The 27,541-nt window shown below is 39.3% G+C and overlaps 1 protein-coding gene across 7 annotated transcripts in view; it reads right to left on the bottom strand.

Moving 5' to 3' along the window:
- Positions 1 to 27,541, bottom strand: part of SMC4 (structural maintenance of chromosomes 4) — a 62,105-nt gene that overhangs the window by 13,440 nt on the left and 21,124 nt on the right. For all 7 annotated transcript variants that reach the window (XR_006102930.1, XM_042458163.1, XM_042458165.1 and 4 more), the window contains 10 exons: positions 26,684 to 26,848; positions 24,254 to 24,487; positions 17,273 to 17,458; positions 15,345 to 15,506; positions 13,785 to 14,010; positions 13,607 to 13,686; positions 12,123 to 12,275; positions 10,077 to 10,203; positions 7,824 to 8,013; positions 153 to 297 (listed from right to left, as the gene is read on the bottom strand). Coding sequence is in view for 6 of the 7 variants with exons in the window: in XM_042458163.1 (XP_042314097.1) it covers positions 153 to 297; positions 7,824 to 8,013; positions 10,077 to 10,203; positions 12,123 to 12,275; positions 13,607 to 13,686; positions 13,785 to 14,010; positions 15,345 to 15,506; positions 17,273 to 17,458; positions 24,254 to 24,487; positions 26,684 to 26,848 (1,668 nt within the window). In the remaining variant the exon portion in view is untranslated. The remainder of the gene's footprint in view (positions 1 to 152; positions 298 to 7,823; positions 8,014 to 10,076; positions 10,204 to 12,122; positions 12,276 to 13,606; positions 13,687 to 13,784; positions 14,011 to 15,344; positions 15,507 to 17,272; positions 17,459 to 24,253; positions 24,488 to 26,683; positions 26,849 to 27,541) is intronic.

Genomic DNA, 27,541 nt, shown 5'->3' with positions numbered 1-27,541 from the left:
TATCTTCTCTCAAATAGAACTTTTGCTAGTGCTAGAGATGTGCAGTAAAATACTACACATTTTACATAATACAAATACTCAGTGTTTATATACTGTGTTGATGATTTTAGGTCACATGCCATCTGAAGAATATAAGCCAGTATCACACATACTTCAGCTTTTTTGCTGTCATTCATAACTTCAGCGGCTCTTTCATCCAGTGTACTCAGCTGTTCTGTTAAATCTTGAATGTTCTTTTTATTCTCGTCAATTTCCTTCTCAGTGTGAAGAACAGCATCCTCTGATTTTTTCAAATTTCTGTACAGAATGCATAAAGTAGATGTAAAGCTTCTTCTCTAGTTATATATAAGACTTCGAATATAAATAAGCTCTCTCCAGAAACAAAAGACAGGTGCCAACAATTTCCATGCTGTCTCATGGTCACATGCAGGTCACACTGCTTCTGTGGCTTGGCATCTTCATTGGCTGCCATTCCGTGAGTCCATCTGCAGTTCCATCTGCCCCTTCTCACTACAGCAAAGAGACTCCTATCCTAAAACATATCCTTACTTATAATGCATAGAAGTTAATTGTAAACTGTTTTGGAAGCCAACAGAGATATTATAGACACATTATCCACATTTAACATGTGCATAAATGTACACAAATGTAAATGTATATACATTTAACATGCTTGCGTTGTTTCTAGGGTACATAGCATACATTTTGGCAATCCAAAATAACCCTGAATGTTCATTTTGTACCTCCCTCACTGTAGTTATCTCTCTTTGACAGAGAAAGAATTGGAATTCTGTGCACTTTCTGAAAAACAAAATTACACATCTATGTTCTTCACATATTTAGCATTTTCTTAGCATACTCTATGCCTTCTATGGCTTTTACTCCCTGTTCATTACCATCTTCTTTACTGTACATAGCACTCTATTGTGGGAATATCCTATAACATGGGGTTGATTCCATCTCTTGCTCCAAAATAGACAGAAAAAACAGACTTGAAAGAGTCGCCACCAGAGAGAGAGCAACCCTCACCATCCCTCAGTCAATATTATAGCCGTGGATAGAAAACAAACTCAGGGAGCATTCAATGCAAATATAAGTATAATCAATAGAAACTGTCATTAAGTCAAACTAAAAATAACTAACAACCACCCTTGCAAAGCCAAGGGAAACAGCCTCCTCAGTTCTGGGTGGGGAAGATATTCCCACTTACATCGCTGAAAGTGAACATACCACAGGTAAGAACCAATGTTCCTTTTTCCAGTGATGAAAGTGGAAACATCATATAACATGGGACTTACCAAAGCTCCCCGACCAATGGGTGGGTGAACTGAGGCATAAGGAAGCCTCTTTTGATTCAAGGCAACTCAACAGTGGTGGCATGTAAATGTGGAAGATGAAGGCCATGTCATGTTCTACATTTATCTTAGATGGATGTGATTGTTGGTAGTGCAGAGGAAGTAGCTGCACTGTAAATGGAGTGATCAACAACTGATCACAACAGAGATATCACAATCTTCTTGTAGCATGTTAAAATGCATCCAAAACAAGCCACAATTTTATCAACGACTTGTTCTGACTGTGACAAAAAGATGTTGAAATCATTTATAGAACCAAGTTATTACAAATGTTGGTTTTGTCATCAGTGATCTGGATTGGGTCAGTCCTTTGGTTCACACGAACCTTTAATGTTAACTTGTCAGTTTGAATCAGAATTGAGCTGTTGTTAGTTGTGGCTGAAAACAAAAACTATTTTAGTTTAGGCCAGTTTATATTGTGGAATAAAGATTGTTGGTCTTATTTTTTATTTATTCATTTTGCTTATTGGGAGTAACAAAATGATTAACATCGCCCTAAGCTGGCATTCATCATTATTTGGAACTCCAGCAGGGCCCAAATCAGACAATCCTTCGAAATTGGCAGCAACAACCACCGTTCAAAGGGATTTGAACTTATTTGGTATATGTCAGAACAGGTGATTTATCTGTGCCATCTATTTTTGAAATAGCTAGAGGAACCTACTCTAGGCTCCTCGTGTTAATGCCAAACTATTAATTGAAGCTGATCAGGCACTGTAGGTGTGCCAGTAACACTAGATCAGATAACTGGGAACAACCTATCTGCTTGAAGGTGTTCTTCATGGATCTTACCCTTTGTTTGGTCAGATAGACTCTGGTCAGCAACATGTCTACAACCACTCCAAAGTGTTGTAGCTTCTGAAATGGAACTAGGTTGTTCTTTTCCTGAGTTAGCAGAAAACCATGTCTGGATAGGAAGGAAAGCACAACTCGACATCTATTATATTCTATGAAAGAGAATCAGATTTGATCAGCACATTGTGAAGTTTTGGGTATAAATGAAGGTCCCACAATTTTCAATGTGTTCCTATCAGTGTAGTGAGTGTCACTTAAGAAAACAACCGACTGAATGATAGAGCCTTGTATGGAAAAAGCTTACCCTGGTAAGCAATATGTAGATAATTGTGATGAGGTAGGTGGATTGGGATGCAGAAGCAAACTACAACTAAGAACAGGGGACACATGAAATCATGGAGCCGAAGTGCCGCCAGGATTTTCTGGAGAATCACCCGTCTGAACCTGGTTTTTTTATAAACCAATTGACTAATTTTAGCTCTAGCACCACACTCTAAATTTTGTTTTTGTTTGTTTTAAATGTAGAATTAAAGAAGACTGGAACAAGCCTCCTTTGTTTTTATAAAAATAGTATAGTTTTTAATGGCTCCAATACTGATCAGACAATGCTTCTTTGCCTTCCTTTATCTTGAGGAAGCAATGAAATAATCATGAGAATGGTATAGAACTATATCCGAGCAAATTTTTAGAGTTTAGAGGACCCATAGGTCTGTTGAATTTCTTATCAAAAATGAAAGAAAGACTGCAGTCTTCCTCCCACCCTTTAGCACCAATCAACCAGGACTAAGGCTATTTCTGTCCTTGTTTGGCAAGACACTGACATTGTTGTTGCTGGCTCAGGTGAAGCAGTGCCTGGGACTACTGCTGAAGTTGGTAACTAAGCTCAGACCACTGCCTGCCAAACCTATTTTCTCTTGTAGAACAAATACCATAATTGTATCTATGGGGAAAAAAGGAGGATTGTCCCTGATGAAGGGACCTTTTTTTATTTTTATGTGAAAAAGCAAATGATTTTCCCTTATCATTAATTTCTATCAATATTGGATCCAGTGATTGTTGAAAGAGTTTATCACCAATCAACTTATCAAATTTTATTTAGAACAGGCATCCACATGTCAGTGGTTTGTTTATTTTTTTTAGTTTATTTAAAATCTGCCTCTTGGCCAATATAGAGGCTGCCTGTGGCCTTTTGTCAAATTGTATTACATCTGGCCTGGCATCAGCTGAGAAAGCAGCCACTTTGTCTTGACATAATTTTATGTTCACCTGATTATGAGGGATCTCATAAAATCTTTAGCTCACATAAGGTTGGCCCTTGAGAAAATGATATACAGTGGTACCCCGGGTTACGAAATTAATTCGTTCCGCCGCCGCTTTCGTAACCCGAAATAGTTCGCAAGCCGAAAAACCCATAGGCGCTAATGGGGAAAAGCCGCGATTTCGTGTGAAATAGCGCCGAAAAGCACCAAAAAATTTTTCCTAACCCGAAAAAACCTTCGTAACCCGGAACAGTTTTTTTAAATGGATTTTTTTTCGTAACCCGGAAATTTCGTAAGGCGGCGCATTCGTATCCCGGGGTACCACTGTAGTTGAAGAAGCCCTAATTGCCAAGGAGGATGCTGTTTATGACCTTTTAAGCACCACATCTGCTCTTTCATCAGTGTATGTATATATGTATGTGTGTGAAAGAGAGAGGGAATGTGTATCTTGTCAAGCTTGACTATAAAGGGGAGAAAACCAGGGCTTATACTGAGTCATCCATCGGTTAGATTTGCAGTTTTGCCATTACCTGTCAAGGTAAATGATAAAGCTTATTAACAGATACAGAATTTAGGTGTAATGTGGCAGGTTTAACCCACTCTTACCTGATACCTTTGTGAAGACAGCTCTGAAGAGTGTCTCTAAGATTGAAGGCCCTGGTCTAAGAAAAGTCACCTTTGCCTTGTGGCAAATTAAGACCGTTTCTTGTAGACTAATTGGAGTGGAGGGATGGCCTCGAAAATATTATTCCAAGATCTTAACCGCATTGTGTAGTAACACTGCATAATGCACAGTCAGAAGCCTGTCAGAAGATGGAGTCCCTGCATCAGAGCCATCTTCATCTTTAAAGGCTCCCCATTGTCATATTTAGACAATACAGGAAAGTCGGGGCCCTGTTTTCATTCTTCATTTGAGGAATGTATTATAGGAAATAACATTTTTTTCCTAAATAAAAGATGGTAAGGTCTTTTTGTTATCCTTAGTCTCAGCCAAGAGACTTTATTCCAAACAATTTGACCCCAGTAAGAGGTGGAAATGTCAGATTTTGTTTGTAATGGACATCTATGTGTCAATTCTTTGGTCAAATCTGCCCTTGCACTGGAACTGAACCAGTTGTGGTCTTGGATTGTATCGAATCACATTTAGGCTAGTGTCTCCTGAAATAGCCACTATCTTAAACCATTTGTTAATGTTCTGGCAGAACTTTATTTTGACCTCAAGTGCTTTTTATTTGTTTGTTTTTAACAAGCGCTAAAGCCACACATAGCTCTAGAAAAAATGGAAATAGCAGACAACTTTCATTGAGCATAAACTCTGGCAACCACAAGTGGGATCTGTTGATTCCCATGACAAATTGAGGTGCGCTGTAAATAATATATATCAACAGCTATTGGATTTGGTGTCACAATAACAAGCTATGGAGGCCTTATGACCTTCATAAAATCTGTACGAAATGGAGTATTTGGTGTTGAAGGCTCAGGTTTGGAGGGTGGAGGAAATCCTTCCCTTGAGGAAGATCAGGATTGTCCAGCTTTAATTGTTCAGAGGTGTCATTAAACTCCAATATGTTAATTGTCTTATACAATACCATAAAAACAAATACAATAATAATAAAAGATCATCAGACCCCCAAAGTCTAAGAGATTTATTTATTTATTTATATAGTGCTGTAGATTTGCACTGCGCTGTACATACAAACAATAAATAGATAAGAGTAAACCTGCCTATGATGTACAATCTAGGAAATAATAGGATAATACATATAAAATACATAGCAATACAGGTTTCAGGAGCTACTGAAAGGCCCCCATTTTTTAAAAAAAATTTAAATTATTATTATTTTAATTTTATATTTTTTTCAGATCACATTCCTCTTCTGAGGAATGAACGCCAGTTAATATTTTGTTTTGTTTTAACAGAGGCTGACTGGAGCAGAAGCAGCAGGCCTTTGTTCTTTTACTTGTTGTCTTTAATCAAAATGGCTGCCGCACCTTAATTTACAGCTTTGCCTCTTTTTCTAAAAAGGGAAGCACAATAAATAAATTGTTTAGACAAATTCTCCCAAAGGAGTGACTGAAACCTCCAAAATAGGGGATGATGGGGCAGACGGAGAAGACTCCCTGGACCTGGCAAATCCTTTTGGTAACCCTCTCTGATCCCTTCAGTCTGAGTGGATCATGGAGGAAGGAGAGGAGGAGGCAGTTGGTTTTGGAGGGAACTCTCCACTTCCACTTCTGTGCTAACTGAGTTCTCCTTCAAACTGGCAATGCAAGCCAGAAACAAACTCTCCACTCACACTATTGAGGTCACTGAAATCTCCTTGAAAACTGGCAATGCAAGGCAGGAACAAACTTCTGGGGTAAATCTTAAGCCATAAATAGGATTAGAATTAGGATCATCAGTCACCTCTTGAAGTCTGACTCCTCTCTTTCTCACTGCCCAAACCTCTTGCCAGATTTGATGTCTGCAGTGGGGTACAAGGACAGGTGGTATCTGTCCTCCGGCCACACCAAGGTGAGGTGGTCCATCTCACCGCCCAAACCCCTTCTGGGGTTGGGGACTGCGGTGTGGCACCATTTGGTTAAGGGCAGGGAATATTCCCTCCTCCACCACACCAATTCCTTTCAGGATGTCTGTCTCACTGTGCAGACCCTTTGCTGGGGTTGGAGATTGCAGCGGAGCACATCTGGTCAAGGACTGAGGGATCTCCCTCCCCTGCCGTGCCTGGGCTCGTTGGCCTTTAGTCCCTTCAGCCAGACATGGCTGGGCTGTCTTCTTCTTCTATAATGCTGGAGTTGGGCCAACCATTGCCTCCCAACACAGCAGCTTCTCAACTGTCTCTCCCTGCCTGGCTTTGTTTCAGCCATTAGAAAGTCAAAAGGATAGAGCAGTGAGGGTGAACCTATGCCATGCATGCCGGAAGTAGCACTTGACACCATTTCCTCGTGCATGGGGCAAGGGAGAAGGAGGAAGAGGCACGTGCATGCCCGTTCCTCCTCCTCCCTGCCTTTTCCTGGCTTCCAGCTGTCTCTCTGAGACAGCCGGAAGACAGAAAAGGGCGCTCTGGAGAAGGAGCCAGAGAAGCACACCTCTGGCTCCTCCTCGCAGCCATCTCCCGACCTTCAGCTGCTTCTTCAAGAGACCTAGAGGCCAGGAAAAGGGTGGCGAGAGGAGTGACTGGCGCTTTGCTGGCCTCCAACAGTCTCGGGAGAGATAGCTGGAGGCAGGAAAAGGTCTGCCTGCCCCCCAAGTGCCCCCAAATGGGGCACTTAGAGGGCACGGAAAGGTCTGTGGGGAGAGAGGCAGGGGGTGTGCACAGCCTTCTTCCTCCCCACTTACCCTTCCTGCCTTTCAAGTGTCCCCAAACGGGGCACTTAGAGGGCAGGGAAAGGTCTGTGGGGAGGGAGGCAGGGGACATGCCCAGCCCTCTTCCTCCCCACTTATCTTCCTGCCTTTCAAGTGTCTCCAAACGGGGCACTTGGAGGGCAGGGAAAGGCCCATGGGGAGGGAGGCAGGGGGCGCACACAGCCCTCTTCCTCCCCACCTACCCTGCCTGTCCCTCAAGTGTCCAGAAACGGGGCAATTGGAGATCAGGCAAGTTCCGTGGGGAGGGGGCCTGCCCATTCCTCTTCTTCCCCTTTTGCCTTTCCTTGCCCCCAAAGGGCTCCAGAATGCCCTTTGGGGCAAGGAAAGGTACGGGAAGAGGAGGACTGGGGCCGTGCCCATGGCTCCGCCCCCTCACGGGCCTTTTCTGACCCCCAGCTGTCTCTGAGAGACAGCTGGGGGCCGGGAAAAGGGCAGAGGGAAGCTCTGCCCACAGAAGGCAGAGGCCACACTCCCTGGGCCAGAAGTCCTGCCCCAGCACAGAGCCCCAAACTGAGGGGGCAGAAGCCCGCCCCCTGGCACGCGAACCTGAAAAGGTTTGCCATCACTGGAATATAGCAAGACTAAAGAAAACATTGCTGTTTTTGTAGGTAGTTGCCAAGGCAGGAGAGAACAGATCACAAATATAAGAAGAATAGAAGAAATATTAGAAGAAATATCCAAGTCTTTAAGACAAAGGAGGAGGAGAAAAGGAAAAACACATCCTACTCGGAGCGAGGCAAGAAAAAGACTGAGGGATGGTGGGGTTGCTCCCTCTGGTGGCGATTCCTTCAAGTCTCTTTTTCCTGCCTATTTCAGAGCAAGAGATGGAATCAACCCCATGTTATAGGATGTTTCCACCTTCATCACTGGAAAGTATGTTTAGAATGTAGCCTGCTTAAAAGATGGTTAGAAGCAACAATCTTATTGTAAACTGTTCACTTAACTGACCCATTAATTGCTTTGTTAAAAACCATTGAAATACAGCTATTAAATGTATTGTATCTGTATCACACTTATATTGACACACAAAGGGCACAAAAATCATACCTTTCTGCTGTCTTGATTGCCACCTGAGCTTTAGTAATAGCAGACGTACACTGATCTATTTCCTTGTTTATTCTATCAAGATTATCTTGTTGAGTTTTAAGTTTACTATTATTAATTTCAACTATGAGATTATGTAGTTTCTTAACTTCTGATTCCAATTTACCAGCCTTTGCAGCAACTCTGTCATACTCTATTAAAAAAAAGAAAGAAATATGATGAAAATGGTGAGTATTTCTAGTATTAATCAGACAGGTTGATCATCTCAAGCCTTATTTAAACAAAAAATGTATGCATGTTTTATGAATTTACTATTATGGAACATTATGAACAAATGCCTGTCTGCATTCATTTCATAATACAGTTGGCCCTCTGCTTTCATGGGGATCCATCCCGGACACCACCACCCCTGCAAAAACAAACTCACGTATATTCAAGCCCCACAGACTTGAATGGGGTGTGTGCCTCAGGGGCACACCCCATTAAAAATAACAGCGGTCACACTTCTGTGAATATTCAAGACTGCAGACCTCAAGTCTGTGAGAAAGGAGGAGCGACTATATTCTGTTTTCACTACTTCAATCGACAGAACTTTTGAAATTACAACTACAAAATTATTAACTTCTTTCCTTTACAAAAATTATTTTCCTAAAAGGAAAATCAACTTTATTTAATAATTAGAAGCAATGGACTATCAACAAAAATACAGTAAATCTGAAATTACTGAATCTGGTTCATTATTTCCTACCTTTGGAAAAACCTATAATGATGTATCAGGGAAGAAAGAAGGTAGTCAAACTTTCAAATACAAGTCAGTCCTCAGTTAACTTGGACATTTTAACAGTTCCTACACAGATATTTATATATCTTTTACGTTCTTGATACTGTTATCCCTGATAATGGTTACCTGGTATTCTTAGCTACTATGAGCCATACTGTCTTATATACAGTAGAGTCTTGATTATCCAACATAAACGGGTGGGCTGATAGTTGGATAGCCGAAAATGTTGGATAATCCGGAGGGTCCAAGAAAGGCCTTGAAATCACTATGAATTGCAAATGTATTGAAGTTGTATTGCAGTAACAGTAAAAGTCACGTTGCAGTAACGTTATAGGAATAACACTGTAATGTATAAAAAGTCCTCTAAAAATATAAAGAAATCACTGATCAACATTGTGATGTACAATATGTACTATATAAACAGTTCAGTCCTCTGAAAATGTAAAGAAATCACTGAGCAGCAACATTGGATAATCCGGAATGTTGGATAATCGAAGGTTGGATAATCGAGACTCTACTGTATTTGGAATATTTGTTGGGTTGGATTTTTTAATAGTATTAAACGTTTGTACTAGAAGACATGTTTGTTTATGTGATGTCAAAAGAAATTCTAACAAGCATCCACGCTGGATTGAATTTAAAAATTTAACACACTTCACTCCCCACATATCTGCATTCTACAGCACAGACTTCTCAAGAGGAAAATGAACAAAAAATATAGGAAAGTTTGACAATATAATTATTATATGAAGGATCACACTGCTAAATAATTATTTACATGACTATACAAGATTGTTATATGTAGTCACATGACTTTTTCAAAATTTTAATAGGCCTTCAGTTACTGAACTGGGAAATCACTGGAAAATTTTAAAATGTTCCTATGATCCTGGGACTGGTGAAAAAGTAACGTTTTAGAAAGCCATACAAGTAATAAATGAAATGAAAATATTTCATGCAATAGGGTGAAATAAGAATAGACGTAGAGTAAGGAATATTTTCAAACAATACACCAGTTTAACTGGAAGAACACTTAAACTTTATAATACATTTTCCAAAGAAAATATATAAATTAAATGTGCCTAATCCTGAACATAAATTCCTAAAATCTACTGGAAAGCAAAACTCATGAACAAGTAAAGAGAATCATTCAGAATACTGGTTAACTATTTATGCTATCAGTCTGAAAATGAAATCAAATATTCTGTTCAATATTTATTCCTGAGTATCAACACTCACTCATTTCAAACATTTCTCCACAGAATTCTGCCTTACAGAACACAATACTTTGATCAAAATAACATATTATTTTTTTAAAAAAAATTAAGGTATCTAGAAAATTACAAATTTGCACAAAACTGTAAACTTCTTTTATTTGAAAACAACACACACTACATTATTAGATAACAAGGGCACTTGATGATAATGCAATTCAAATTAGGATTTTGTCCTGAACTATAGTAGAGTATACACACCTTCTTTGAAACTATTGCACTTTTTCTCCATTTCTTTTTGCTTGATTTTATCTGGAGCTGCAGCAATTACATTTGTTTCAAGCTCTTTAACTTGGATTTTTAAGTGAGCTTCTTGTTCTAACAAACTCTAAAGAACACAAACAGGCTTGTTAATTGTCTGCACAATTAGTTTCTTAGACATAAACACCTTGAAAAAGAAACCTTGGGTACAAGTTAAAACACCCCTGAGCAATGGGACATTATACAATAATGACACTTATCTCACTACACCAGTTGTAAACTTCTTAAAAAGCCCCCAACCCCAAGGTTTCTACTGAGCAAACACTGATCACTTTTAGCACCGCCACAGATGTGCTTTCCTGTTGTCCATACTTCCAGCTGCAATTACAAAGGCATATGTCTAGTCTGAAAATCTTATCATCAAAAGATAAATACAAATGAAAAAATTTAAAATGTTTTCTTTGGTATTTGGTACAGAGGACAAAATCAAAACACTCCATCCATTTTTGTTACTTTTTCTATAAAGGCTCAACGTTTGAAGTTAGCATATGAACACAGGAAGGCTACTAGAAAGAATGGCAGTTGGGTACTTGTGGTCATGAATAATAAATAATAATAATAAAACTTTTATTTGTATCCCGCTTTTCTGTAACTAGACAATCAAACTGGTTCACAACATATTAAAATCCAAATTTACAACATTATGTCCCAAATTCCCCCACTTAAAACAGGATTAAACATGTTACAATTAAAATATCTATTAAAACAGAATTTAAAAAAAGAAAATATATACAGTATGACGAGGACCGAGTGGTTGGCTAATACAAGATGTGAGGGGCAGCCTAGAGCACTTTCGCACTGCAACACACTTGCTCTCATATCCCCGTTGACAGAACAAAGAAAGAAAGACAGAACTAATAAAGAAATAATAGTTGGCAGAATATCATGACTTGCAAATATTCTTCTGGGAAAAGCTTCCAACACTCCAGCCTGTTCCAGTATGGAACAGAGACAGCTACAGAATCCCAGTGTAATGTGCTTTTAGGATTCCAGTAACCCAAATCCAGTTTCTTGGATTCCAAACAACATTCCATTGCAACTATGAACACTTAGTCTTCACTGGTTCACTTTGAAGTCCCTGCCTCATTTCTTGAACTTGTTTTATACTCATGCAAAACTTGGGGGATTTCTTCAGGCCTTGTTGATACCTCCATCTCCTTGCATATGTGTAGTGCCACTTTGGCTAAATAATCTCAGTACTGGAAGGGGTCACCAGAGCCATCTAGTTCCACCCCATGTGATGCAAGAATCCATAATTAAAACACTATTGAAAGACAACCATCCAACCTGTTTAAATTACCTACTCAAACATTTCATAAATCAAGACTCACTTAGAATCATAGAGTTGGAAGAGACCTCAAGGGCAAATCAGTTTAATCCCATTATTTCATGCAGAAACACAGAATCAAAGCACCCCCAGAGATGGCCATCCAGCCTCTGTTTAAAAACCTCCTGTAGTTTGCATCCATTGTTCCGTGTCCAAAAACAAGCTTGCTTCAGCCTCAATATGACACCCCTCCAAATAATTATAGAGGGCTATCATATCACCTCTTAAAGATCTCTTCTCCAAGCTAAACATATCCAGCTCACCAAGACTTTCCTCATAGGACATGGTTTCCTAACCTTTCACCATTTTGGACACTTTCCAGTTTCTCATTATCTTTTATAAACAGTGGTGCCCAGAACTGGACACAGTATTCCAGGTAAGGCCTGATCAAAGTAGAACAGAGTGGCACTATTACAGTCGCACCTCTCTATCTGCAGGGAAACAATTCCAGCCCCAGCCCCCCGCAGATAACAAAATCTGTGCATACTCAAGTCCCAGTCTTTTGAATGGTGGTGCTGAGTAAGTCTGTCTGCTAGCGCAGCCGCGTACATGTACTGCCACTAAAAACGGGCTTGCCATTCACAGATGGTGAAATCCACAGATGGCAAGTCTGCCAATATGGAGGATGTACTGTATTTCATATATATACTGATGATTACCTGAATACTTGCACTGTACTTTTCTAAAGTGTTTCTCATTTCTCTGACACTCTGACGCAATTTTATTATCTCTTCCTCAAGCTGCACTTTCTGTTCCTGGCACTGTTTTGCTTTTTGGGAATTCTTTTGAAGTTGATATTCCATTTCATTTACCTGCACAAAGCATTATAAAACATAAAACAATTAGCAACATACATGTAATGGGCATATAAAGAAATGGTCATAGTTTTTTACTTCTAGATAAAAATAGCTTAGTCAGTAAGGACGTAAGAACAGCAATTAAGTTTGCCACTAGCAAAATAAGTAGAAAATAAGAAACAAACAAACAAACAAAAAGTAACTTGTCAAGGGTTCTAGGGCAGCCAAGAAGCAGGGGAGAGAGATTTAGGAGTAGAACAAACTAGAGAAGTCAAAGGCTTTCATGGCCGGCATCCATAGTTTTTTGTGGGGTTTTCAGGCTTTGTGGCCAGCATTCCAGCCCCAGAGAATTTTCTGAAGATGCCAGCCACAGATGCTGGCGAAACGACGGGAAGAAACTCTTCTAGAACATGGCCACAAAGCCCGAAAAACCCACAAAAAGCTAGAGAAGGCTTAGATAACAGAGAATATTCTAGTCTCAAATGCAATAAAAGATGCCTACAGCATCCCCATTTTCATTGTTGTCTTTCATAGAGATAATCAAGTAGTAAATCATAAGGACATCATAATTTTGGTATAAAATATGGTTAGTATCAACTATGATTTATTGAAATAGGCCACCTTTATAAAATAAATTATGGCGTATTACAGAGCGCCCAAGAAGGGCGCTCTGTTGCCACCGCTGGTTGCTGCGTCCGCGAATTGCAGTAGCCAAACCGCACAGTTCCCGGACGCAGCTGAAAAGAAGCGCCGAAATGGCGCTTCTTTTTGCGTCCCATAAGTGGCGCCAAGAGGCGCTAGTCGCACACTTGTGGTGTCACTTCTGCCGCGTGACGTCCTGACGCTATGTGTCCGCGACGTCAAAATGGCGGCCCCCATGTGGAACGGGTGCCACCATTTTGTAGACCCGGTCCGTACTATAGGCCCGTCTGTAATGGGTCTATGAGTCTCTGCTGGGAGATGAGAATGATAGCCCAAACCTCACACAGGATTTTTTTTCATCAACATACCAACATTTATCATTATGACCATATGTAGCATGCCCACATGCAACTCCATTCTATAGAACCTGGAGAATACAGAACAATCAACAGAGGCCAAAATGTGAACCTGTTAAACCTTCATGTATACAGCTCTATTGTCATCTTCCTATCAGTAAAATTGCACTGACTCTTTCACTGAGTATGCTAAAGATTGACACACCAAGATACGATTATTATATTTTAAAAGTTCTTTCTCCAACTTATTTCTAAGAAATACTTTTTACCAGAATTCAGATGACTAAAAAATGAATTTAAAGAATGTGGTGGTCATCTTTGATTCAACATTTTCCCAAACATACTAACCTGATCTTCTGATGTTTCAACTATAACCGAAGATCCCATTCTACCCTTCATTATTTTTCCACCACCACCAGTCATTGTTCCTATGGAAGGACCAAAATAAAATAAATAAAATGAGCTGTATTGCTAATATCACATTCAGCTACAGTTTTTAAATGCAATTTTGTTCTTTTTGACATACCTGACTGTTCTATGATTTGTCCTTGCAAGGTTACTACTCTCCACCTCTTGTCTTTCTGGAATGCAACTCTGGTAGCTTGATCCAGGTTATTAGCTACCAGAGTATCTCGTATTGCAAAATAAAAAGCTTGCCGGAACTTCTCATCTTTAACTTTTATCATGTCAAACAGACGAGGAGTATTTTCAGGAGTCTGGATTTTGCCCATGCTTTTTCCCCACACAGACATCTGGAAGAGCATAAAAAGGATCACAAGATCAAAAGCATGACAAATCAAGAATAATCACACATGCATTTGATAAACATACTACAGTGGTGCCTCGGGTTACGAAATTAATTCGTAACGCGGCCGCTTTCGTAACCCGAAAAGCCTTCGTAAGCCGAATTGCCATAGGCGCTAATGGGGAAAAGCCGCGATTCCGTGCGAAAAAGCCGAAAAAAGCACCAAAAGTTTTTTCGTAACCCGAAAAAACATTCGTAACCCGAAACAATAATTCCCTATGAGATTTTTTCGTATCCCGAAAATTTCGTAACCTGGGTATTTCGTATCCCGAGGTACCACTGTACTTCATTTTGGTAGGTTTTTTGGCATTTTATTTGTGCTCCATGTAAGTAAAGTTCAAACCAGTATATTTTCTCAAAAGAAAATTTCATTATACAGTGGACTCTTGTATCTGCTGGAGTTTGGTTCCAGGACTCCCCATGGATACCAAAATCTGGGGGTGCTCAGGTCCCATTAAATACAATGGCATAGTAAAGTGGTATCTGTTACATAAAATGGCAAAATCAGAGCTTGTGTTTTGGAATTTATCTATTTTAAAAATATTTTCAAGCTCTGGATGCTTGAATCTATGAATAAAATCTGTGGATATGAAGTGCTGACTGTATTCAGTGAGATTTCATCATTCATTATTGTTGCAAGACACTTATTTTCTATTCAGACCTATGTGAATATAATTAAACAAAGACAGTCCTTTGACCACATGATTTGTCTTTGAGGTAAATCTAAGAACTCTTAATGAATGAACTATGACCAGGTCCTAGTGAAACTACTGAAACAGAGTATAATAAGATCAGAGTTTTAATTAAAAGCTCTAAGCTTTAATATACGGTACTTTATTATAAATCTTAATAAACTCAAAAATTAAAGGTACAGCATCAGGCAAACTGTCATTCTGGAATCTGTGCATGTTTACTGTACACTAAATATTTGTAACTGGAAGTACTACATTACCTTCATCACATGCTACTATGTGAAGTAACTGCATCACACAATACAATGGAAAATAAATAAAGCCCAGAGCAGGTTTATTATAGGCAAAAGGTTTTAAGAAAAAGCATGTTTAATCCACAGTGGTGTGGTTTTATGTTACTAAGTTTAACTGTTATGTGTGCACATTCCAATGTATTTCACCTTATGTGCAAAATATTTTGAAATCTAAAAAAATTTAGGTACTGTGAGAACACCACAATCTGAATATACCAATAACACTGTACATGTTTTTCCATTTATCCATTGTGAATGTAGCTATTAATTCTTATTGCACTAAAAGTAATACAAACCTTGTCAAGCCCTATAAAAGTTGCCACTCCAATGTTTTGCCTCTTTAAGAAATTAACACATTCTTGAGCTGTATCAATTGTATCAACAACTATGTGATCAAGTGCCCCACATGATGAAGAAATTGCAACATCATACTTTTCATCTATTGCTCCTAAATCACCCTATTGGTAAAAAAAGAGAATTTAACAGATTAAGGAACAATAACAATGAATATCTGATTTTAAATGTGTTTACTTCTCCAAAAAGTATCACTGATTTTAATGAAATTCATATTCAAGTACATATTCTTATAAAGAAATATATTCATGATAGTTGTTTCTCTTTTCAGGACACAGTAGAGTCTTGATTTTCTGACATAAATGGGCCGATTTATCGTCGTATAACTGAATATGTCGGACAATACAGATTGTCCCCAATGATGGCGCGCACATGCACACGCACCACCACTGAGGACAAAAGTCCCTCGCCTCCCTTCCCCTCCTAGGCGGCTTGCATCTCCTCAGCCCACGGGGAGTGTGCGCACTCCCCCCAGGCTGAGGAGATGCAAGCTGGGAAGAGAGGACAGGGCCCAGCCCTCACGGCCTCGGTTTGGATCTCCTCAGAAAGCGGGGAGTGTATGCACTCCCCGTTGGCTGAGGAGAACGAAGCCGGTAAGGGGAGGATTGGGCCCAGCCCTCACCTCCTCGGCTTCGTTCCCCTCAGCCAGGAAAGGGAGGATTGGGTGTGTTTCCCTTGGCTCATACGGAGCTCCCTTCCAGCCAAGGGAAAGCAAGCCGCCGGGGAGGGGACTGGGCCAAGGCCAGAGTCCCTTTCTCAGCGGCCTGGTTACCCTCAGCTTGAATGGAGCTCCACGGAGCTCCCTTCAAGCCAAGGGAAAGCAAGCCGCCACCCGCTTGGGGCCTTCTGTTTGGGGGCGCGGAAAGGCCCTCAGCCACGCCTCCAAGTTATCCGACAGTCAGATAATCCGGAATGTCAGATAATCGAGACTCTACTGTAAAATTAAGACGTGCTGACAGTACTTACAGTCCAAAACAGTTAAATGCACTTTAACCTAGGCTGTATTCGCACTGCAGAAATAATCCGGTTTGACACCACTTTGCCAACTGTCGCAACAAACTATAGTTCCTAGAATTCCATAGCAGTGAGCCATGGCAGTTAAAATGGTGTCAAACCAGATTATTTCTGCAGTGCGGGTGTAGCCCTAAAAACTGTAATATTGTGAGCACAGCTAACTCTACAACAGATATGAACAGTCACATACTGCTCCTGCTACTCTTTCAAGAGCCCTTCAACGCCAAACAAAAGCCACTCTGCTCCCCTCCTCCACATCAGTGGATTTATTACTTCAAGGAATCTATAGGGTAAAAACATATTAAATAAGAAGAGAGGACGCATATGATGTGGGGGAAGGGAGGCTAAAAAACCCCACAAAACATGCCCCACATCACACACCATTCTTACAGAACCCTTGCTTCTCACAGCAATTAAGTCTGAATATGTGGCAAAGGGCAATATATTTCACATATGGATCAGAGAGTGAAGGAGATGTTCCTAGAAAGGGACCCATATGTAAAATGCTAGCAGGAAAAAAACCCATATGCAAATGAAGGTAGCTTGATTACAGCTAAGGATTCCAGGCAATGCTGCCACCAAGTATTTTAACATGTCTTATGATTTCAGAAGTGATGTAACAACAAAAGGATGCCTGAAAAATGGAAACTGAAGACTCTCATTTTGAAGTGATTTACTTTTACAATAAAACTTTTATCTTCATGGTATATTTTTTTCCTCTGAATTATATTCAAAATTTCCTATTTAGGAGGGACAATGACTTATATATTTTCTTTCAGTTACTACAATTCTCTGAATGCCTGCCCAGAAAGAAAAGAAGGAAGCTAAGGAAATGGCAAGGGAAATAAAAACTTACCAGTCTCCCATATATTCCAGGAATATTTCCAGATTTCTTTTGTTGCATTAAAGCTTCAAGAACTTTTCCTCGACTTTTATTTGCTGTCAATGAACTTCTTGCTTCTTCCACTTTCTGACGCAGGTCTTGAACATGATTTTTTATGTCTGCTTCCTCTTTAACAAGTTTTTCAAGTTCATTCTCTTTCTTAAAAAGAAAGGGGGAATCAAAATTCATTCAGTTGAAAATTCCTATTACTAAATGTAAGCCTTAAAGTTACTGACATTAATTTAGTTGAAACAGGAAATGTATACATGCTTCCTTGGCATACTAAGTGTAAAGTTTCCTAACTCTGCACCTGTCCAAATTTCTCCAATTGAGATTTCTAAAATAAATGATCAATGATAAGAAATTGGGATTAATATTTCGAGATACAGAAAAAGCCTTCGATTTGGTCAAGTGGGAAGTTATATATGTGATTTTAAAACAAATGGACATGGGACCAAATTTTAGAAAATGGGTAGGAAAAATCTACCTAAATCAAAATATGTATTAATATTAATGGTGACATGACAACAACTTTACCAATTGTAGAGGTACAAGGCAAGGCTGTTCACTGTCCCCATTGCTATTTTTACTTGTTACTGAAATATTGATTAGGAAAGTAAAAACAGAAGGGAAGCTAAAAGGACTAAAAATCAAACAGTATGTGTATAAAATTAAAACGTTCGCTGATGATATTGTAATAAATTTGGAAGACCCGATAAATTATATTGATTTATTAATGGAAATAATAAATGAATTTGGAATAAGATCAGGTTGTAAAACAAATAAAAAATTACTGATTATTACAAAAAATATACAAAAGAAAGAAGAATTGCAAAAAAGGTAGGAATTGAAGTAAAGAAAAAAGTTACATATTTGGGTATTCAGATTATAAAGAAAATTAACAAACTATTTGAGAATAATTATAAAAAATTATGGAAGGAGGTCGAAAAAGATTTGATAAATTGGAACAAAATGCATCTGTCTTTCCTGGGGAGAACCTTCACAATCTGGTTTACCTAAAATCTTGTTTTTGTTTCAGATTATTCCAATTATAAATAATAAAAATATTTTTAAGAATTTGCAACAGGGGTATTCTGAAATTCGTTTGACAAGGCAAGCAAGATGCCAAAGAAGAAGGAGGTCTTGCTGTTCCAAATTTACAATTATATTTTGAGGCATGTTGTCTTGCATGGGTTAAAGAGTGGATAAAATTAGAGGATAAGAGATGTTTTTAGAACTGGAAGGAGAAGGTCTATAATTTGGACTGCACACAATTTTTTTTATGATAGACAAAACAAATCAAGCGATGAACAATCATTGTGTAAGAAAATTCCTACTTTCAATTTAGAAAAAGTATAAAGAAAGGATAATACAGAAATTCACAATGTGGCTGCCACCTGAAGAAATGTATAATTACTTATGAAGAGATTACAAAGAAACTGATGGGGAAAATCAAGTTAAAATCACAGGAAGAATTACACCAAATAGGATTTGATCTGGGTTGGTTCGCATACAGACAAATTCAGGAGAGATTGTTACTGGATCAAAAGACATTCGGACCAGAAGAGAAAGAATCAGACCTGGAAAAAGTATTATGCCAATCTAATACCAAATTGATAGGTAAAATCTATAAAAAAACTATTAGAAATGGAGATGGAAGAAGAAATTGTTAAAGAAACAATGATTAGGCCAAAGATTGGCTGTCTTTCTAGCTGTATATATATAACCCAAATTGTGTCTTGGGTTATCGCTCTGCTAAATGGTTTTCCAGGGGGGAAAGAATAGTTTGGACTAGAAGTGGGTGGTTTGGATGATTGCTGTAAATGCAGTAGACTAGTAGTCCCAAACCTTTTTTGGGCTACCGCCCCCTTTCCTTTTGGGCGGCAACCCTAGGCTCCCCATGCATATTTTTTGATATTAGGTCTACTGTTCTTCATGTAGTCATGTTGACCACGACCATGGAATCGTCTCTAACAATACTGGTTCCCTTGGCTTAATAATGGAGATGAGCACTGCCCCCAAAGTCAGACACAACTAGACAATCTTGTCAAAAGAAAACCTTTATCTTTACCTTTTCTACTGTAAATTCAAAATAACCAATCTTGGTTGCTGCTCCCTTTGCACCCAGTCACCGTGGGAACAGCTCCAAGCAGCTGGCTGAATAGTGATCAAAGAGCTTCTTCGTTGCTGTTTGACTAACTGCTCAGTCACTGTTCCCTTTACACCCTGTCAACCTGGAAGTAGCAACTGAGCAGCTGGCTGAGCAGGGACCAAGAGGCCTCTCACCTGTGCCAGCCTTGCAGTGAAAGCCAGTGTGGACAAAAGGCATTTTGGTTAGTGCTCAGTTAGCTGCTCTCAGGGTGAACAGGTGCAAGGGAGAAGCTTCCCCCTAGAGAGGAAGGACTCTCAATCCTTCATTGGGGCAGACAAAGGTGCAGCCGGTGCATGTGTAGGCGGTTTACAGAGGTCACATGCTCTGGACTGGAAATATGTGGGCTGGAAAGGGACTGATTTTAACTGCAGGTGCCGCTCCAAGACAAAGGACTCTTTCCAAAAATCAAGCACAGATACTCCTTCCCCAGAGACATGTATTCCCCACACAGCTTCAAGTGTCCACTCTCCCACAGAAAAAAAAGTTTCTTCTGCTACCTCTTCTCTCTCTGATGAAAGAAAGCAGAAGCAGCAATGCAGCTCCAACCTATTAGCCAAGTTCCAGCAAAGCTCACAAAACTTAAACAGAGTCCCAAACTTGAAAGCTCCTTTCAGCTGCCACTTCTCCCCCTCCACCATATAATCTTACTCTTTGCTCCTGTCTGTCCCAAAATGGTGCCACTCTGAGCCACAAAAGCGATGCCCTGTGCTCAAACCTCGCTCAAGTTTCCCAACTGCCACTACTAGTGAAAGATGCCACTATGGGAGTGAGCTCACATGGGCAAGCAAAAAGCGGGAGACACCATTACACAAAATGATTAGCGAGGCTGTGTGGTGGTTTTCTGGGGACCCTGAAAAGAAGTTTAATGTAATCCTCATCCCCACCATGATCCTAAAGACTACTGGTTCCTCTTGTCTTTCCTGCACACCAATATTTGACTGAAGGCCCCTTACTGCCCCCCTTTCCTTCATCACGCCACTGGATCTTTTGACCACCACCCCAGGGGCAGGTATACCACCTACTTTGGGAATCATTGTGCTAGACAAAGGGATTTGCCCGTGGCTAGCCCTAACTGGTTTTTCTATTGCAAGCAGGTCAGGCATCCATAGCAGAGACATGCCAAGGTCACCCCCCAGCTTCCCTTTTTAATATTAAATTGATATAAAAATATGAGGGGCTATTGGAAGCCTGGTCCTGGGGTAACACTGAAGCCACATTAGGCTCTCTTAATCAGCCAGAATTCACCTGAAATCTATCATGCATACCAGAAGTCCTATTTTTGCTCATTTTTCCTCAGCCTGTGCTTTATACTGTATATACTCATACATAAGTCTAGAAATTTAGGTCACAAAATGGACCCAAAAAACCTGAGTCGACTTATCCAGAGGTCAATGTAAATAGTGTATCTTAACTCTTATTTAAAAGAAGGAACCATCCCCTGGTGAAAAGCAGGAGTATAATATGTGAAGCACCCACCCCCTCTACTCTCTCATCCATCCAGCCTTAAGAGTAAGCACAAATAGTTATGTTTGCAGGACTTTTGTAAGTTCTTTGACATTGTTTTGCTTTGCTTCTTCCTTTAGATCCTTTGCTATATATGCCCCTAAAGTTTACCCTCAACCTATCCATGGGTCATAGCAAAATCCTTATTTTTGGCCCTGAAACTTGCCCTTGACTTATACATGAGGTCGACTTATAGTCAAGTATATACGGTAATTATAGCAAAGCCTGTTTGTTGTTATCCACCCTCAAATCCATCTTAACCCATGATGAGACAACTCCAAGACTCCTTATCCTCCATTGCTTTGCTAAGTTCTTGCAATAGGGTAATTTAAGTTTCCTATGGCTTCAGACTTTTTGAAGGAAACAAAAATATGTAAATATCAAAGATACCAAAGCCAAGCCTGTTAGGGTCTAGCTTTAAATCAGCATATACCTTTGGCTAACTATGGTCTGTTACAGACTGCCAAAATAAAGCTGCTTCAGGTCTCTTTGGAGGTATGCTATTTAAATGATGCATGGGTCCTATGAGTCCGGAGGTCGCGCCAAAGCCACACTCCATTCCTAAGCACTGGAGTGCAGCTTTGATGCAGCTTCCGGATTCTTAGGATGCATGCATCATTTAAATAGCATACCTCCAAAGAGACCCGAAGCAGCTTTATTTTGACAGTCTGTAACAGGCCTATGCTTCCCTAAGAACTGAGACTGGCTCAAAAAACAGCACAAGTACTTTGTAGTTCAAACTAATGGCTTTAATCTATATTTACACAGAAGCAATATCCTAATGTAGCTAGTGAATAGTTCAGGTAAAAAGAAATCTTTATCTCAGTCTTTCCAAAAAAGCTGAGAGAGGAGGAAGATGGGAAAAACATGGAGTTCAGTTGAAAATCTTGAGAGAATGTCAGTTAATCCCAAAGATGGAGTTACCTGAATCACATGGTTAATTTGAATGAGGGGTAAGAGAGAGGAGTTTGCATGCAGGAAATCCCTATCTATCTAATGAGCAGGGAAGAGAATGCAAAAATCTTCCAACACCTACAAATTCATACCTGTGACCTTTTATAGAATATATCCACCTAGCATGCGGCCTTCCTCTCTTTCTGCTTCCCTCCACCTTCCCTAGCATTATTGTTTTTTTCAATGAGTTGTGGCTTCTCATGATGTGGCCAAAGTATGACAGCCCTACTCTAGTTATTTTGGCTTCCAGAGAGATTTCTGGTTTAATCTTTTCTAGCAACCATTTGTTTGATTTCTTGGCTCTCCATAATATCATCAGCACTTTTATCTAGTGCCATAAAAAGTGTATAGTTTTTGTGTAAAGTTCACACAAAAAGGTAGGAACTACTCTTAAAGTCAGGCATTTTATTATCCTATCTAACTTTTTTGCTGAATGTAACACAAAGCGGGATTAGACTCAGATGAAGGAAGTGTGAAAATTGAAGGAATAAACATCAGTAATTTAGAATATGCACATGACAGCATACTACTAGTAGAAAATAGCAAATATTTGGAACAATTACTGAAGGAACTGAAAAAAGCAAATGCAAAGGCCGGTTTACAGTTGAACACAAAAACAATGACCACAGGTGATTTACATTTTGATCTTTTTGAATGTTTTCATTGTCTAATTCAGAGCTGACAATGAAAAAACTGAAACAGTTCAAGATTTTCCATACCCTGGCTCAGCCATTAATCAGAATTGAGACTGCTGTCAAGAAATCAGAAAAAGGCTAGGATTTGGAAGGACAACCATGAAGGAACTAGACAAAATCCGTAAGTGTAAAGATTTATAATTGAATACTAAAGTTAGGATGGTCCATGCTATCATTTTTCCAGTTTCTCTGTATGGTTGTGAAAGCCTAACAGTAAAAAAAGCTGATAGAAAGAAAATCAACTCATTTGAAGTGTGGTACTAGAGAAGAGTTTAATAGATGCAGTGGATGGCTAAAAACACACAAATAAATGGTCTTAGAGCAAATCAAGCCTGAGTTCTCGCTAGAAGCCAAGATAACCAAACGGAGACTGGCATACTTTGGACATATCATGAGAAGACATGTTTTGTGCTTTCAGATTGTTTCCAATTTATGGCGACCCTAATTCTATCACAGGGGTTTCTGGGGCTCAAGACTGTGAGACTTGCCCATAAACACACCGTTTTCCATGGCCAAATGGGGAATTGAACCCTGATGTCCAGAGTTGTATTCCAGTGCACAAACCACATTGGCTCTGACTCACTAGAAAAGACTTGATAAGGGAGAAGGCAATAGGAAAAGAGGATGATTACAGATGTACAAGCTCAATCAAAGCACCCTAGGTCTGTACGACCTGAGCAGGGCTGCTGATGACAGGATAACATGGAGGTCTCTTATTCATAAGTCGAAGTCAACCGGATGGCAGTTAACAACAAACTAAATACAGGTGACAAAATTTAATACTCATGTTAAAATATCTGCATCTTTATATCATTTGAAATTACCACTGTGTCTGAACACACAAATTACCTGGTTGTAAGATGCCAGCTGGCTTTTCCATACAGTTTATTCTAGAGATGATAACCAAAATCCAATGAAAATTTTCAAAATCATATATTGATATTATGGAATATGCTAGCATCATGACTCCAACTGCCACAAATGCTGTTCTCTTGCAGTGGCATCTCAAAAATCCATTACTTAAGTGTAACTTAATAGTTTCTCTGATTTCCCTCCAATTTTCTTAACTTTTTAAAATTCACAATCCTGTCCAGTTAGGAATGACAGCTAATGCCTTGCATCAAGGGCTGCAAAACCTAACAGTATAATGATGGAGCTATATGCAACCATGTTAGAGAGTTGTTAGAGTCTGCAATGGATCACTATGAAAGATGTCTTCACTGTACAACAGGTGAAGACGTTTTTCCAGCCAGACACAGAGTACTCATGACTTTTCATTGCCCTCCATTCAGATTAACCAGTGCCTTGTAGTTCTGTTAGGCTGTTGTCCTTGTGGTAAGGCATCTTCGCAAAGTGCCATATTGCACATCATAACTGTTGCACAATGCTCATGCTGTTTGCTCAACTTTTGTAACAATCCTAATGGTGCAGCTATGACAGTGCCTCCCTCCTGAAAGGACTGTTGTGCACTGTTGTAGTTCTAAACTGTACAATGTTGATTTACAATGTCGTAAATTTCCAATGGATGCCAGTTGAAATTTTATCTCAACAGTGAATACATGCATCTGGTTAGATAATAGTCTAATTCCATACTATTCCACACTTCCAAAGTCATGTGTTTAAGAAATATGAGCATATATAAAGTCTAACCTTCTTCAGATCATGTTCAGCTTGTGGTAATTTTGACTCCAGTTCTTTGATAGCAGCTAGCCTTTCTTTAAGTGTTTCTGAAGCAGTTTGAAGAGCTCCTTTTGCAGTTTCTAACTGAGATACGGCAATATTATGACGACTAAGGTATAAATCAAGTTCTGATTTTGCCACATCAAAATCTGAACGTGCTTCATTAACTGTTTTGCTGAATTCCATGAGTTCTTTTTCTTTGTCCTAGAAAAATGAAGGGAAAAGATTTTATAGAAATGTATTACCAAGACTTTTGTCCCTATATAAATTAAGAAGTTAATGCGTTCCAATTCTTCTTGAATTACTCCCATCAGATTGTATTCCATCTAGATAACTATAACTGTCATTCATCTCCTCTCTATTGAAAACTACCTCCATCAGCAACCACTTCATTTGACTGTATTTGAGACTGAGGCAATTGTTGAACTAGGACCCTTTCCCTCTTTCTCGCCAAATGTTTTTTCCACAGCAGCTGGTACAACTGAGAACCTGCAATGTCTGTTCATTCTTATCTGCAGACAAAGAGACAACTTATGTATGAATTAACCCTTATCACAGTCCAGGTAAATCAAGTGATCATGTGACCATTAAAAACCCCCAGCATATCCCTCTAGATTTCCCCACAGTTCTTGACATAGTCAAGCACAGGAAAAATCAGCAGAACAGATAGGAAGAAAGGAAAATAAAAGGGGACAAGCTAGCAAGAACCTTAAACAATTTGAAAGGCCATCACAGTGGGTCCAGATGTCTCCTCCTCTGCAAACAAGTGGAAGTACCAAAGATACCATTGTCTGTTGGCAGCAAAAGAACCATTCATGTATGGCAGGTGTGGGATATGTGCAGCCTTTCAGGAATGTTTGCAAGACCCTGAAGACCCTCAATTTTTGGCCCTCAAAAAGGTGTGGGTAGCAATTCTGTTACATTTCCAAGCCACTGGATCAGTTTTTAAATCTGGGTCACTTCCTGTTTAAAAAGGCAGGCTTGAAATATAGCAAAACTATTCTCAAAACACCAGGAGGCTTGTGGGGGGGGGGGGGGCATTTTGAGCCAATTTTCTTTGTAAGACTGCTGTCACTAAATATGAAAATACACCACTGCATAATGATTAATGTCAGCACTAATAGGTGATTCCTGAACCAGTGCTATTCCCTAATCCATTGGCTGCTGGTTCCTGGCAAGTTTCCAGGAAAGAAACAATTTTACTCAATGGGCATATATATCATGCCAGTCCCTGGTACAATGGAAAAAATAACTGCCGGTCCCTAACATCAGAGAGCCTTAGAAACACTGATGTACAAAACTGGATAGAATTCAATAAGAAAATTGTAGTATAAACAAGCAGGTGATCTCAATTATTATTACAGTGAGTGTGTAGTCTGGAGCAGGTTCCACCCATCCTCATACATCTAAATTACAATTAAACCCATATTTATAATCATCAGCCAAACAGCTCTGCCGTGCTCACTTACAATACCATGGTCCTGGTGTTCCTTCCTGTTTTCTCCTGCTAGACAGCAAATCAACATTTTCCTTACTGAGAATTTTTTATTTACAAAAATGTATCTGCTTGTTTAAAAAAGTAGTATTATGTTAAATCACCGCAATTTTCCTTTCCATTTTGGCCTAAGTACAGGCAAGTAAACGAACAAAAGCACATTCACATACCAGCTCATGTCACAAAAAGAGAAGTGGGAATTTCTTATTAAGAAAAATCACTGTAGTAATACAAGTGTCCTAATGACTAAGGGGTGAGCAAATGAAGCAAAAGGAACCATGGCAATCAGAGGTTGTGGTCCCAATGCTGGCCGCTGCAGTCCTGGCCGCTGCAGTCCACCAGCAGGAGCACTCATTTTGACACTCATTTTTCCAGCAGCTTCAGGCCATTTGAGCTGACCTCAGAGCAACTTCCGATCACTTCAGAGCTGTGCATTGTATAAACACCATCACCCAAAGCAGCCAGAAGCTGCATTATTTGGCCCATCTGCTTTGGGCCTTAGTCTTTAGTTTTAAGAATGCCAAAAATAAGAAGAGAATCACAAATGGATCTAACATAATACTGTGATTCTTCCAGAAAATGTACTTTACTATTGTAGTGGAACATGTGTGGACAGGTGCAATTTGTCTATCAGATGACTGCTTAAAAGCATCTGCAATCTGTCCAGGCAAACAAACAAAAAACTCTGTTTTAATCACTTACATAGATTAGCCTCAAGCGTGTCAACTGAATGGGTTATTCAAAGGCTCTACTCAAGTTTGGGATAATAATTGGATTCCAGGCATTAATTCCTACTTTATTCTCATAAAGAAAAGGTAAACAGAGCTTATCACATTTTAATTATGCTGACTTGCACAAGGATCTAGGAGATAGAGATTAATACAGGGGAAATTATCAATGCAAACCTCTTTCTCTCGCTGCAATCCTTGTGTTTCTTGTTTAAGACTATCCATGACTTCTTTCAGTTTTTCTTCTACCTTTTCCTTTTCTTTTTCTAGAACTTCTCTGTTAACTGTAGCTTCTTTGATAGTAGACTCACTATTGGCAGGAACACTTCTCAAGTCTTCAACCTATGAAAAGGCTCATGTTAATTTTTAAATTCTTCAACCTAAAGAACGATCTGCCCTATGGAAATTATCAGTTTTATAAATTATGTCAAGTTAATCTCCAGAATATCAACCCAACCAGAGATATACATTTTACTCTGGTTTCTCTTCAGATCGTATACATTTTATCTGTTGGGAGATCTGTGTATTGATCAGAATAATTATTTATAATTTTTTAAAGCAGATTTAGAATCCAACAATCAGTGAAGTAGAGGTGCATTACATTGTACACATTTATATCAAGAATAAAGTCAGCATGGAAGTACAAGTACCACTATACTCTTGCAAGAAGATTCATAATAGACACTTCCACCTGTGTGGTATTTCTTTCCTTGCTGTACATGTCCAAGACATATTCAGCACACCTTGCAAGAGACTAAGCCACCTATTTTGGCTATAACCAGTTTCTTCATTCCACCTTATTGAGAATACCTGAACTTATACATATTAGCCCCAGTATACAGGAAGATATGCCTGGCAAAGCTGAAAAATAGAAGCTAGGAAGACAATAATTCCAGCAGGCTGTTGTTTCCCAAACAAACACAAAGGGAATTAATGCTGTTCTGAATATAGACATAATGAACTCATATAAAGATTTTTGATTCTGAAATATTTTTAAAGTGATTTAACAGTTTTATTTTTTATTTTTTACTTTTA

Source organism: Sceloporus undulatus, chromosome 3 (genome assembly GCF_019175285.1).
Source record: "Sceloporus undulatus isolate JIND9_A2432 ecotype Alabama chromosome 3, SceUnd_v1.1, whole genome shotgun sequence".
Taxonomy (NCBI): domain Eukaryota; kingdom Metazoa; phylum Chordata; class Lepidosauria; order Squamata; family Phrynosomatidae; genus Sceloporus; species Sceloporus undulatus.
The sequence above is the reverse complement of the archived record's forward strand: the minus strand, read 5'-3'. Positions and strand labels throughout refer to the sequence as shown.